The sequence below is a fragment of the Galeopterus variegatus genome, unplaced genomic scaffold, assembly GCF_000696425.1.
Source record: "Galeopterus variegatus unplaced genomic scaffold, G_variegatus-3.0.2 Scaffold100, whole genome shotgun sequence".
Lineage (NCBI taxonomy): Eukaryota > Metazoa > Chordata > Mammalia > Dermoptera > Cynocephalidae > Galeopterus > Galeopterus variegatus.
Genome location: NW_007726211.1, coordinates 1,203 through 15,802, shown reverse-complemented (window position 1 = coordinate 15,802; position 14,600 = coordinate 1,203). Strand labels below are relative to the sequence as shown.

The window sequence follows — 14,600 nt, the reverse complement described above, 5'->3', positions numbered from 1 at the left end:
GCGACACCGAGGACTCGGAGGACTCGGAGAGGCAGAGCCACGGAGGAGGGCGGGAGAGTGGACGGCCGAGGGGCCTGCGTGGGTGGGAAGGGCAGGGCTAGGGGTGCAGGGTGGGTGGGGCGTGCTGGGGTGTGCAGGGCACACTGGGGTGTGGGCGGGGTTCACGATGCGGGCAGGAGTGGGCAGGGGGTGCCAGGTGGGCGGGGGTATTCCGGCCTCCCCTGGCAGCCGCCTCTGGTAGACCTGTGAATGCGCCCCTTTCACTTCCTATTCAAATATTTGACGACATTCAAAAACACTTTTCATCCCTCCTATGTTTCTGACTCTGGACCTCAGTGAGGAGGAATTAAACCTCCTGGCAAAGAGAAATCTGCCTTCGAGGTAATTGCTCTGCTAGGCTTGGTCTGTTAAGAAAGCTTTTAGAGGCGAAGATAAAACCGTTCATTCTAATCCCCGTCTCTCCAGCACGAAGGACGCATTAGGCTCTCTGCGGGGTCCCTTCCCAGCTCTCCGCCACAGCCCTCCCCCAGCACCAACCCCAAATGTCAGTGCCCCGAGAGCTGGAGATCACCTGGCACACCGTCTCCAGGGTGGGCTGCTTGCAGGCTGTCTGTCTGCTCTCCAGGGTCCCCTCCAGCTTCTCTCCCAGGGCTGTCCTGGCCACCCTCAGGGTCCACGCCTTGCACCACATCAGCAATTGCGTTGGCCATCTCATCAAGGTCCAGGGGGCTCAGCCTGTCCACGCCAGCCTGGTGCTTCCACAGGTCCCTCAGGAGACTCTGAAAGAGCGTCTCTGCAGGACACACACACACGCACACACACACAGCAACATGAGGGCTGATGCATCCGGGAGTGAGGGCTGGCCGGAACGGGGACCCAGGCCCCTAGAGCAATGCCCCACAGTGCTGCCTCGGACAGGCGTTCAGTAAGTATCCACTGCCTGAATTTGAATCTCAAATCACATGAGACCCTGTGGCCATAAAGAGTTCAGTGTTTTTAAACGTATGCTGGAGAGGGAAGCCCACGGAGACGAGGGCACTCACTAACCTGACTGGGGGTGGAGAGCGAGGCTCTGAAGGGTCAGGGCAGTGACTTAGCCAGGGAAGGAGGAGAGCTGAGTAGCTCCGTGACAGCCTTCAGGTTATAGGAGCACGACAAGCTCTTTCCCTCTCACTCGGGAAAAAGAGAGAACATCTGCACAGGGACAGTCTGTGCCCCACGCATGCTGCCTGCTGCACCACAACTCTACAGAAACTGGTGGCCATCATCTTTTCCATGACTTTTTGGCCTGCAGCTGTAGAGAAGAGCCTCGTGGAGCTCTCTGGCCACCACGGCCAACATGTCCCATGTGCCACACTCTGGCCCTGGTACACATACATCACTTGTGAGAGGTCACCCACAAGTGAGTGTGACACTTGGGCATCTCCATAGAATTGATGTCGCATGTGGCTCTGCTGCAAAGCCAGCTCACTGGATCTGCCACAAGTGCAGCTAACACAGAGAAACAGAGACTTCAGTTGTCCGAGGACAAGGGGCTCAGACACGCAAGGTGGAGGGGCACTGGCCCAGGGCAGACAGTGTCTCCACAGCTTCTGCCCATCCCCAGTCCTCACAGCAAGCCTCATCTCGGCCCAGCAAGGACACCTCCAGCTGTCAGCTACCAGAGCAGGCAGGAGACAGGAATACCAAAGACGAGTAAGACGATGCCGTTTTCCAAAAGACCCCTAAATTATAAGTTGTGTTTGAGAATGGTGGGAAGCCAGCACCCTCCCCCTTCTGTCCTGAGACCCCACCCTCGTTTTCCACCAGCACCCCTTTTCCCGACAGCATGGGTGAAGTTGGAGACCACTGGTGATGCAGCCTCTGCTGCAGTCAGTCTCTCCTGCAGGGCATGTGCATTCTTTGCTCATTTAATCATTACGCAGATGTATTACCTTCACAATCAAAGAAAACAGAACAGAAATACTGTCTTATGGGGCCACCTCTCAGGTGCCTCCTCTCGGGCATTTCTCCTCAGGGACTGGGGGTCTTGCAAGCTCAGGGCAGATGACAGGTGAGGCAGGTCTTGGGGGCTGGGCCCAGAGGGGGTCTTGGGACAATGGGAAACACAATTGTCCCACAGGGAGGGTGGGGAAGAGGACCCTGCTCACCCGCTGCTGATATGCGACCTCAGTCCATCTCTTGTCTGCAGTGGTTCGAGTCCCTTCTACAGATCTACGAGCATAATCTCACTGATTTGCTTCCAGCCATAACAAAGTCCCTAGAGCCCAACATACCCACCCACAACATGCAACTGTGAAGCTGCACACCACAGAGCCAGGACAGGCAGGCGTGCCTGTGCCCACCCAGTGTAGGTCTAGGGCGGTTTCTGGACCCTGGTGTGAGGTGCAGCAAGATGGTGCCCCCAGGCTGAGGGGCTAGGGTCGGAGGAGGGCTGGGACATGACTGGAACTGAGAGACAGGGCCTCTCCGGGAGGCTGTGCAGAGGGGTATGTGTGCAGGGGCTGCTTGGGGCTGAGCAGAGAGGGGAGCTGCTGGGCTGGGGCTGAGCTGGGCAGGACGTACCACACAGGGATGCAGGACTCCCGCCCCGCTGCCCTGCAGGACACTGCCGAGCCCCTCCAGCAGGTAGTTGAAAACCCAAAAGGCCATGTTTTCAGAGGAAGCAACACCAAAGTAGACCAACTCTAATAAAATATAAAACAGCCTGGCAGGATCAAAGGATCATCCAGGAATTTAACTGCCACTGATGAAATCTGGAGCGCCACATCTGCCACGTCCAGCATGCGGTAGGAAGGGACGTGCGAAGGGGCAGGAAAGCGCGACTGGCAGTCATGAAAACAGCCAGCGTCAGAATGAGGAGGTAAGGACAGTAAAGGAGCCACTACAAGTGTGGACATAATGTGGACACCCCCAACTCAGCAGAGCAGCAGGAATTGGAGAACAATGGAAGGGGAGCTCTGTAAACAAAGGGTGCAGCATTCGAAGTCGAGACTCCCTGGATGGACGTATCCCCAGGGTGGATAGTGGAAGAAGTCATTCTGAGCCCCAATGACCTACAGGACAGCATCATGCCAAGAGGGATCGGAGAGAGCACAGGACCAACCGCAGACCCTGGACAAAGTCCACACACTTCCCACGCTCGGTGGACAGTGTTAACTCGGAGGCTGGAGCCACGCAGTCAAGCCCAGAAGGAAGACGCGCAGATGGCAGCACATCTCACAGCACAGCGCCCGCCGCCAGCAGTGGAGACGGGACCTCAGAGGCAGCCAGCTGTGACAAGACACGTTGACGCGATGGGAGAAGACACCAATGGTGACGAGACACGGCGAACGTCCCCGACGAACGACAGATCCGGTGTACTGTGTAGCTCTACATTTGATACGGTACATACAAAGGACGTATTTGAAGAGTTAGAAGAAAAAGCATTCAGTCTGGAAGTCTCCGTCCAGTGAAAACACCCGAGCATGAGGGTGAGAGACACTTTCATGTTATGTGTATTTAAAAGGCTGAGCTGCCGCGTTGCCGGTAGACCTGCCCCGTGGGAAACGCTACGGGACCCACAAGCGAGGAGACAGGGAACCGGGAGGAGACTCGGGTCTACGGAAGCACAGCAGAGTTCCTGGAGGAGTAATATGTGAATATATAAGGAAAGACCATTTTCTTTTCTCCTCTCAATTTCTCTAAAAGACAACTGATGGTTAGAGAGGAGCAGGTGTCACACTCTGGTGCATGGTTTGCACTAGAACGTGCGTGGACGTAAACTAAAGGACAGGAGGGCGGGTGGCTGCAGCACCCCAGCCGGGCTCCTCCACGCTACGTGAAGTGCCACCATAGTGTCCCTAAGGAGACTGTTCAGCCAGGGCCTTGAGGCATTTCGATGGAAAAGTCTTCTTAAGTAATACGATGACAGAACGAAACACTCTGACGAAACTCTTTTGTCCACTATATTTATGTACACAAACTCTCCTACAACCATAGTCAGGAATAGAAACAAAAACACTCCAAGGCAAAACAGTTGAACAGGAACTTTACAAAAGAAAATCTATGAATGGCCAGTAAGCGCGTGAGAAAATGCTCAATACCCCTAGTACTCACCGAAAGGCCAGTTAACACCCATGAAACACATCTCATGCCCACAGGAAGGACTAAATTAGAAGGCTGAGGACCAGGTTTGGAGAGGACGGGCAGCAGCAGGAACGTGTACACCTACCCGTGGGGATGTGGGACTGCACGGCTCTTGGGAAAAGAATTGGGCAATTACGGACAGAGTTAAATACGCATGTTCCGTATTCCATACAAACTGTACTCAGAGGTGTTGGCCCTAGAGAAATGAAAACCTATGTCCACAAAAGATTATAACGAGAATGTGCATAGCAGCCCTACTCATGATGGCTAAACCACGTCTGAAAGCCCGAATGCCCGTCAGCAGGAGAATGGACGCACTGGTGTGTCCACGCGCACAAGAGGAGGAAAGAGCTGCTGACATGTGTGCACAGGATGGACCCGGGAAAGGTCAGGTTGAGTGGAGGAAGCCGTCGCTGAGGACTCACATGATTCTGTGCATGTGAAGTGGGGACAGGGCGCAGATGCAGCCCAGCTGGGGGACATCGCAGCGGCGACTGTCCGGGGCTGGCGGGATGGGGGCAGGAGGAGGCTCCCACACGAAGGGGACACTCCACGTGAGGCTGGGGCTCTGGCTGCACGTGCACGCGTGCCGAACCCTGTCCGCGTGTGCGCTCGAGGTCTGCGCGGCTCCCCGTGTGAAAGCTGTACCTCAACCATGGTAACGGAAGGAAATACTCTAAATAAGCTCAATGGAATACGACTTTCCAACTCAGAAGGAAAACTGGACTTTGTGTTTTTAAGTATTTAATGTTGAAAGCGCTCAGTCCTAAGCAGAGGGACAGTTGTCCCATTTCCGCTTTCCCTGGCTTGTGACGGGCAGTTCACAAATCTCTCCCTGTGCGTTAGGAGGTCTCAGAGCACCCTGCTAATCTGGACGAGCAGCTGGCACTGCGCCCTTCCTTCCTACCAGGATTTCCTCCCTCCTGCCCACACAGCAGAGTGGCAGCACAAGCACTGCGTGCAGCACAGGTCCACGCAGATCGGCACACGGCACACGGCACACGGCACACGGCAGGAGCATGGCCTCTGAAGAAGCGGCCGAGTCCACTCCGTGCTGTAAGCCAAGAGGGACTAGAGAAGACGGACCACAGCGGACAGGCTCTTCCCACACAGCTTTACCGCCTGCACCACCACGTCCAGGATGCAGCCCACGCCGCCCACCGTGACTGCGCCGCAGGAGCAGCCCCATCCACTCTGCCGCGCGTCCCTGTCCTTGGTGGGGCTCCAAGTCAGCAGGACGGCCAGACCTCGTCAGCAGGAGCCTCACGCACAGTGCATAGCAGGACAGAACAGAGTTTGGGGTTATCTAGACCTTACCGACTTCCCAAGATAAGCACCTGGAGCCAGCTGCGAGTCCTTTGGGCAGTTTAGCTATTCAGTGAAGCTCCTTCCCGGGGCTGCGGCCACCTTGCCATGAGGAGGCACATGGGTGTTGCGCTTGCACGCAGAACGTTCTGTGTGTGCCCCGCCTCCCCTGTGGTCTCTCTGAAGAGGGGGGTCACTGCAGTGATTCTCTGACCTCCCGTTTGAGGAACGGGCTCCAGAGGCTTTCCCTCAAAACTTCCTGTCAATGACTGAGATCCCTCTGGCTTAAAAGTCTTGGCGTCTCCAGTACAGCTGTTCCTGAAACACAGCATTCTGTGGGTTTGGGGGACAGAAGGCACACAGTGTCCTTCAAAGTACGCTGCACACTCAACGAGTAACACGGCAGTCAGGCTCCACGTGAGTGCTGCTGCCTTCCTTCACACCCTGCACGCCCACCTGTGTCCAGGAGGAGCCGAGTCCCTCGCTGTGGCCATGGCTGACACTAAAGCCTCTGAAACATTCACCAAGGGGGTGGCTGCTTCTTTACCGCCAGGCCTCAGCTTCTGTGTTAACCGTGTGTTTCTAAGGCTCTGATATCTGGGCCACACTAACCCTGGAGGGCCCCCCACCCCAGGGACAGCCAATTCCTAGAGAGCAAACACTCATCACCACTGTGAGCTTGTCTCAAAGGCTAACACACCAATCCAGAGCCCACACCCCCCACCTCTCTGTTGGGCTCAGGGCTACTGCTCCCACGCTCGTCACCCCAGGGCAGGGACCAGACAGCCAGGGCCATGCCTGGGCCCCAGAACCTGCAGGAATCATTCATACTGGCAGTCCTAGGCCTGCTTACCCTGCGTCTCCTGCTCCTTCCTGTGGAAACTACAAGGACAGCTCTTGCTTGGTTTCCCCCTCTCCCCCTACCCCCTGAAAGTGCAGCCCCCGACGGCATGCTTTGCCCCCTCCCCTGGGACCTGTGAGTAACAAGCTCTCTTTTCAGTGACCGTCACCTCCTAATCTGTCAGCCCCGCCCTGCCTGAATCATAACAGAACTACATGAAGGCAGCTTCCTGTAGAAGGAGAGGCCGGGTCTGTGCTGTGGCCCCTTCCTTCTTCACCTTTTCCACTAAACTTTAGCCCTTGGGGGGAGGACAGCCCCCATCTCTGGCCCCCCCAAGCCCACCCGCTACCCCAACACAGCAGCTGTCACCAAGGTTTACTAACTGAACACTTGCCTTCAAAAATAACGTCCAGCGGTGAACTTGGGAAAATATTTCTCATTGTCTTGTAAATAAAAACATGCCTAAAACTATAAGAAAGGATGCTTGAACAGCCGCTCCTTTCCACAGTGACACAGGCTGAGGGTGTGAACCATCCCCATACACGGTGTCAGTACTCTAGCTCTTTCCAAGCTGCCACAGTCCACGTTGTTGTATAAGGAAGATAAAGGACGTGCATTGAAGTTAAAGGTGCACCCGTGCGGGAGCCGTTGCTGCTTTCTGAAGGACGTGCTGCTCACTGCAGCCTTCAGAATCAGAAGGCACCGTCTCAGGCCCGCCACCGAGTCGCCAGGAACTGCCGAGCACAGCCTTTCACTTCAGCGCACTGCAATCTGCTCCCGCCAAAACCCTTTCTCCCCTGAGCTTGTTATCTCAGCAAAGTCTTATCTCTCACGTCCACACCCATGGGCTGATGCCGACAACAAGGGATTCACTCCATCTCAAAGAAAATGGAAAGGAGGACGGGCTGGGATGGAAGGACAGACCGCATCCATTAAAGTAGTGGCCACAGGCTGCGAGTTCTGAAAGGGCCTCCCAGCCCAGCGGGCAAACCCAGTGTCCCACCTCCCCGAGCCTCTAACAGCCCAAGAGAATGGGCCACATGCCCCCCAAAGGTCACGATAGGCACAGTGCCGCTGGATGGACGGAAATCCCAGGGGAACAGCGCTCCCCATTGGGCAGCTGCTGCCCCCCGAAAACCAGTGTCCTTCTGCATGAGTGTGCTGGTACAGAGGTGAGCTGAGCCTCGGCAGACTGCCACACCACAGCAGGTGCCAGACGTGATGTACAGATGTCATCCAGGGAAGGAGAAAGATAGAGGTGAGCAGTGACTGAAGTTCTTAAGGAAAAAACTCTTTCTGCAGCACCGCGACCAATCCGACAGCAGGTCCAGTAGTCCAGCCACTTTGCTGTCAGGTGAGCTGGGGCAGGAAGGCCTCGGAATGAGCCTGGGACCAGAGGCCACCTCTGCAGTCAGGTATTTCCAACATGTTCATGAGGAACTTACGGGGCTGCCGGGATGCTTCCAAGTCCACAAAGCCCTCCACTTTCAAGTCAGAAGACCCCTTTTGCCCTACCAAGAAAGGAAGCGGATTTTCCACACACTAGAGCTGCACTGGTGGCTGCGACACCCTTCCGGAGGTCCTGGGCAGCTCAGTGGCTGCCATCCACCCCCCAGGTGAGGTGCCACTCAGCACAAACTGAACAGTGAGTCACGAAAGCCCATCAACTCCACTTGAACACAGCCAAGGCCACCTGCAGTTCCAGAAAATTGCAGTGTCTGTTGGGGAGAAAGTTTGGAATGGAGTTCCATTAGATCTTCCTCTGCCAGACCCTTGTGTCTCTTGGGGTGCTGAGAAGGGAGCTGTGATATTTTGATGAAAAGCAAAAGAATGAAAATTCTCTGGCCTCTCAACACAGAAGGTAATATATATTCTTGAATTTAGGATTTCCAGTGAAAGTGAATCCTGTTTCACTATACTGATCAACACATTTTTCAACAGATGAACTTTTCTGAACCCCGTAAGGTTTATAAAAGTGGTTGGGGGTGGAGGGATGTACATGTATGCATGGTTTGGGGTGAGTGTGTTTGGGTGTGTGTTTTGTGCATGGATGTGTGTGTGTATGTGTTGGGGTACTGAGTTCATAGTGGCTACATACAAGCAGGAAAATGTCGAGAAAAGAAGAGGAAGACACTGGAAAACATGTCCCCCATTAGCACCTCACTTTACATCATCGAAATGGTACAGATTCCATTCTCTCTCCCTCCAAGGGTGTGACCAGTGATTCTGTTGGAGTTTCTGGTGTTATTTCAAGGTAACAAGGTGTGGAGTGTGTGTTTCTGATAGTGAATGGATGTCACTGCAATTCACAAGTCACATACAACACAAAAAAAGAGGCATGTTCCTTACAAAATGCTAACCCCTTGCCTCTTTGAACCAACATAAAGCCGTGCACCTGCTCTGAAAAAGCATTTTCAGGTGAAGAAATTCCACAGTAACCCATGTTTCCAAGCCCGCTGCACCACACCACAGGAGTAACAAGGCGTCTCCTTCATCACAGTGTGAATGAAAAACAGACCTGATAGAAACTGTATCACGGTGAACACCACACCCCACCATGCGAAGAGCTTGCCTGTTTGAATGGGCACAAGGGACAGAGAGAGGCTGGAGACGTGGACTTTTGGGAAGGGGCTGGCATCCAGCCTTGAGAAACTAAGTTGGCTCTGTGGTTGGCCACAAAGATAAAGTGAGCAGAAAGCACACTGCCCACCGTGGCAAAGCCAGAACAACCCAGCCAGACACGTGTCGGGTCTCTGCTTGGACCCGTTAGCACAGAGCTACCAGACGCAGGCCAGGAACTCCTCTCTGGGCAGCGGCTTCCTGCCCACTTTCTCAAGCCAAATCATTCTAGAACCTACAGGGGGTTTTTCCTCCTTTCTTTTGCTATAATTGTGGCTAAGACTTTGGTTTCTAATTATGTATTTAAATTCCCATCAGTCAAACGGTCAACCTTTGGGATACCCTGCCCTTGGGCTGCTGAGCTGGAATCACATGAAGAAAAGCCAACTACTCTCTGGTGGGGAATGCACTGCTGCTACTTGAAAGAAAAAGGATATTTTATATCTTAAACATGATTCCATAAAGCTGAGGCCAACGGAGCTACAAGCACAGACTGGGGAGTGCAACGTGGGCTGCGGGCCTGAGTCTCGGCCCCACCCTCGCTGTGTGTGGTCTTGGGCAAGTTCTTTAATCTCATTATGCTTCAATTTCCTTTTCTGTAAAATGGGGACATGTGAGACATGTATGTGACTCATTTGTCCAGTGCCTGGCATCACGTAGTAAATTTTAACCATTACCACAACAAGGAGGTGGCACTGAAGAATCATTTTAGCTCCCACTGTCTTTCACCCCCCTTCCAACCCATTCTAAATGCAAAGACCTGGATCTCTACAGTCAGCTCTGGCTACCACTCACTGTAATCCTCAAGCAAGAAGCAAAAAACGCACAGTGGGAGAGCTCCTTGGAATGCTTAGTCACGCAGGTTGCTACTGCCGCCCAACCTGCTCCACATTTAATTTAAGGGTATGCAATTGTAATACTGTTTTTTCCCAAAGTATCAACCTACATTCAAAAAAATGTGAACCTCAGTCATTAAAGGCAGACCCTAGTCTTGTCCATCCATCCACTCATTCATCTACACACCCGTCCACCCACCCATCCATCCATCCATCCATCCAGGCATTCACCTGTCTACCCCTCCATCACCTATCCATTCATCCGTCCATTTAGCCACACACCCATCCATCCATACATCCACCCGTTCATCCAACCATCTACCCACGCATTAGTCCATCTATCTACCCACCTATTACTCACTGATTCATTTATCCATCCATCCACCCAGCCACCCTCCCATCACCCATATACTCATCCATCTAACCACCCATAAACTCATCACCTATCCATTCATCTATCCACTCACTCATCCACCTACTCACTCATCCATCCATCCCTCCATCCACCCACCCACTCATCCATCCACCCATCCATCCATCCGTCCACCCACCCACCCACCCAGACACCCCCTCATCACCCATGTACCCATCCATCTACCCACCCATAATCTATCCATCCACTCATCGCCCATCTGTCACCATCCATCCACTCACCCACCTGCCCATTCATCCACCTGTGCATCAATCTATCCAGCCATCCACCCATCCATCTATTCATCCATCACCCACCTATCCATCTATCCATCCATCCATCCATCCATTTCATCAACCTGTATTGGACATCTATTATGATCAGAGCCTGGAAGCAGATGTTACTATGAGAAATGATAGAGAATACAAGGTGTAGTTTTCCAGAGGGTTACAATATTGTTCACATGCGCACATCAAAGTGTTTTAGAAGTCAGAAAGACTTGCCCAATGGGTAGTACAAGCAAACCTAATTATGGGATAAACTAATCATTTAGACCCTATGAGAAGATTAAATAACAAAACGTGTCAGGTTGCTTCTCTTTCCTTCTAAAATAGACAAGTGTCTGGGCTGACATGTCACCCAAACTGTCACTTAATTCAGTATTTGTAGGACAAGAATCTTTCCTGAATTTCAACCAAACAATCCCTAAACTTGTAAGATAATTTATTTGTAAATCACTGCCTATATTTTACTCCTGGAAATTAACAATTGAACTGGCATAAACTTAATCTAACAAAATGTCTTTTTAATATAAACCTTTAAAATATAGAAACTATAAAACTTTACCTTTTCCAAAACGATTTTTTAAATTCTTATTTATTCTCTAACAAAGGCAATCCAATTAATTTACTGATGTTTAAAAGATAAACCCAAATTATGTCTTTTGCAAAAAAAATTTTTCACTATATAATTTGGGGGTCTAAGTTATCCTAATAAAAAGTGGTGAAAATACATTATAAATAGAAAATCAATAAAACATAAAGAAACTAAGATAGAATAAAAAGTAAGCAAAACAATTCTGTGCTGTTCATTTAACTTTATTAGGAACAGATCAAATTTAAGTGCTCTGTATTGTTGCAACAACAGCATAAAAGACGAGAAAATACAATCATCTGCTGGAAGAGGCCTGCCATGGAAGACTGCTGCAGGGACGCTACTGAGCGCTGAAGGCTTGTCTGGGAATGATGCAGTTCCCTGCAGGCGCCGGTCACCTCAGGGGGCCGTGTGTGTGAGATGCATCACCACGTTGTTCCAGGAACACTTACCAAGGCGGGAAAGTAAACCAATATATTTATGAGAGACTTTTACCAAGTGTTGAATGAAAAACACATTTCTGGTGAATGAGAACTTAACCAGAACATTCAGCCAACAAGAATGTTCCATTCCTGAGCGCCTTGGTAAACCATGGGTGTGCTCCTGGTCTCTGCTGGCCCTTCTGCAACTTGCAGAGCTGAGGTAACATCCCATGGGGCTCCAGAAACTGGAATCCCTGCCACCCCGTTCTGACGCCGACGGCCACAGGTCAGTGGATGTTCCTTGTCTTCCCGCAATGACATTTCACTACTGAGTTAACCCTGCCCTTCTTCCTGCGTCCAGAAATCAGTGAACATTTCTATAATGACAAGCTTTATTGCCTATCTGAAAACATCTTTTCCTTTTAGGATCTCAATTTTATCTCCAGCATCTCTGCTTTGCCTGGTGATGGGACGGGGGTGACTTACTGCACCTTTTCTTCAGGGGTGATGGAGTTTGGACGTGCTGTCTTCCCAGGACTCACATGGAAATCTGATCTCCAATGTGGCAGTGTTGGGAGCTGTTTGAGTCATGGGGGCAGATCTGTCACGAATGGATTCATGCTCTCCCTGGGGGGTGGGGGTCTTGAGTGAGATCTCGCTCTATTAGTTCCTGCGAGAGTTGGTTGTTTAAAAGACCCTGGCACATCCCTTCTCTCTCTCTTGCTTCCTCTCGCCATGTGATCTGCTTGTACCTGCTGGCTGCCAGCCACTTTCCACCATGAGTAAAAGCAGCCTGAGGCCCACGCCAGATGCAGTTGTCCCAGAATTGTGAGTCAAATAAACCTCTGTTCTTTATAAATTACCCAGTCTCAGGTAATTCTGTTATTGCAACACAAAACGGACTAATATAGGGGGTCAATGAGAGGGTCCAGGGATGAAACATGCCCCTCCCTGCTTCTCCCCTTCCCCGCCCCCTCCCCCTTTCCTCTGCTGTCCTTTCCTGTCTTTCTTTCCCTGCCCCCTTCCTCGCTCCCTCCTTCCTCCCACAGCATTTGTTGCAGACGTCCTTTGAACCTTTGTTTCAAGGTGTCGAGATAAATCAGTGAACAAAGGGCTTTCATGGAACTTTCACTTATGTTAGAAGAGATGGAAAATACACAACAAAAAAATATAAATATACAGAATGTCTGACGGTGATGTTATGGGAAGAATAATCCAGGGTATGAAGGCTCGGGGGAGCTGGAGGGAAGTGCTAATTCATACAGGATTATTAGAGAAAGCCTCACTGAGAAGGCGAAATTTCAGCAGAGACACGAAGGAGGTGGGGCATGGCCGAGGAGGGACTGGGGACATGCTCTCAGGCAGCAGTACCCGCAGGTGCAAAGGCCTAGGATGCAGTGAGCGAGGGAAGAGTTAGCAGAGCATGACGTGAGAGAAGGGGTGGGGGGCCACAGGTCTCACGGGGGCTTGCAGGCCATGAGAAGGACTTTGATTTTCCCCAGTGGGATAAGAAGCCTTTGGTGCATTTCCAAGGAGTGTGGTATCCAGTTTTGAAAGGACCACTCTGCAGGGCTGAGATGAGGTTGGAAGTGAGCTTGCTGTGACCCGGCTGGGGCTGAGGGTGGCATGAGGCTGATGGGGAGAAGGCAGTGGGTTCTGGGTGTGCTTTGAAGGTGGGTCCAGTGGGTCTGCTGATAGACTGAACATGAGGTGGGACCCTAAATAGATGGTGACCCCATAGCAAAGCCAGAGGAGCTGTGAAAGGATCCATTCAGATACGGGCCTGGGGCTCTCAGCAGCCCCTCAGAGCACCCACCTGCAGTGCTGTCTTGTGCTAGTCAGGACACAGATAATCAGAGGTGCTCCTGCTGGCCAAGGTGGAGGAAGCAGAGAAACAAAGAAGGGTGGCAGTCTTGCAGAGGAGGTGCCGTAATGCCATGGAGAAAAGTCATGTGTTCCAAGTCAGCCGGACCGGGGTTCAGACTCCAGCCCCCCACACCATCACTGGGCTTTGGAGCTGTCCATCCCTACAGCTTCAGCTTCCGTCTGTGTAGGTGAAGTCAAGAATTCCACCCGAAAGGGTCATTAAGAAGATGAAATGGAGGGAAGTGGTAGGTTCCCCAACAGGTGCCTGATAATGTCGTTGGTATGAAATCGCGCCTCTCCTCTCAGGGTCTGTTCCAACATCTAATGACTCAGAACAACTCTTTGTGGCTCCCACATGCCTCTCTCCCATCAAATGCAGAGAAGAGCAGAGATGCACACTGCCACATAAGAGAGCCCCACGTACTTTAAGATAAAGATCAGAGGACAGGAGACACTTTCCACAGGCCTCAGAATCACTATTACAGAAAAATTCCACCTTCAAAATGGAATAATGAAGTATAATTCCTACAATTACCCCATCATCTGAAAAAGGAACTTCTCAGGTATCACTAGTGAAAAACAACTTTATGAAAACCTTAGGTATATGATGGCAGAATCTAAGTCCCTGACTAGCTTATGGTGAGAACAGTTGATTCATATTAGAAACCACCTCCCACTCAACCTCTATTAGCCACGCACATGCATTTTACAACTACATGAGTTATCTCAAAGGTAGCCACAGTCAGTCATTTAAAGATGAACAGAAATGAAGAAATATGTCCTTTAAAGTCCAGCTGGCCCTGGTGGGTTGAAGAAGGACCATGGCACTGAGCACAAATAACGTGAGCATCAAAGTGGAATGTTCTTTTGTACCAAAAGCTGCACCATGTAATTCTGAGATCTGGCCAGCTTATAATGACATTTTAAGTAGCTTTTAATGCTCCAAGTGGGCTCTCACAGGGCAATTACATGAAATGTCAGGACATCAAATATGTAAGGCCTGGAGTAAGAGATCAACTCTCAGTGACTCTGCGTGCACAACTGCGGTAGACCTGACCTACTGACATTATGTGACTTAATAGGGTCTCCCAAACAAAATGTTATAAGCATTAGAGAATAAGCAACAGCATGCAGATAATCTCACTGCAAAATTGCTTTAACAAAGAACATGTGAATCATGCATAATAGCTTTCACTGTGCTTTTATCATCATGTATATATGAAGGCACACAGTTCAGCCATGTCCAAACATCCATCAACACCATCGTCACCATTGACATCACTGTCAACATCATCATC

The 14,600-nt window shown here is 51.2% G+C and overlaps 1 protein-coding gene across 1 annotated transcript in view; it reads right to left on the bottom strand.

Annotated features, from left to right (window-relative positions):
• Positions 1-788, bottom strand: part of LOC103599612 (receptor-type tyrosine-protein phosphatase N2-like) — a 68,857-nt gene extending 68,069 nt beyond the window's left edge. The window contains exon 1 of the mRNA XM_008583765.1: positions 572-788. Within this exon, the coding sequence (XP_008581987.1) occupies positions 572-710 (139 nt within the window). The 5' untranslated portion in view covers positions 711-788. The remainder of the gene's footprint in view (positions 1-571) is intronic.
• Between the last annotated feature and the right edge of the window lie 13,812 nt (positions 789-14,600).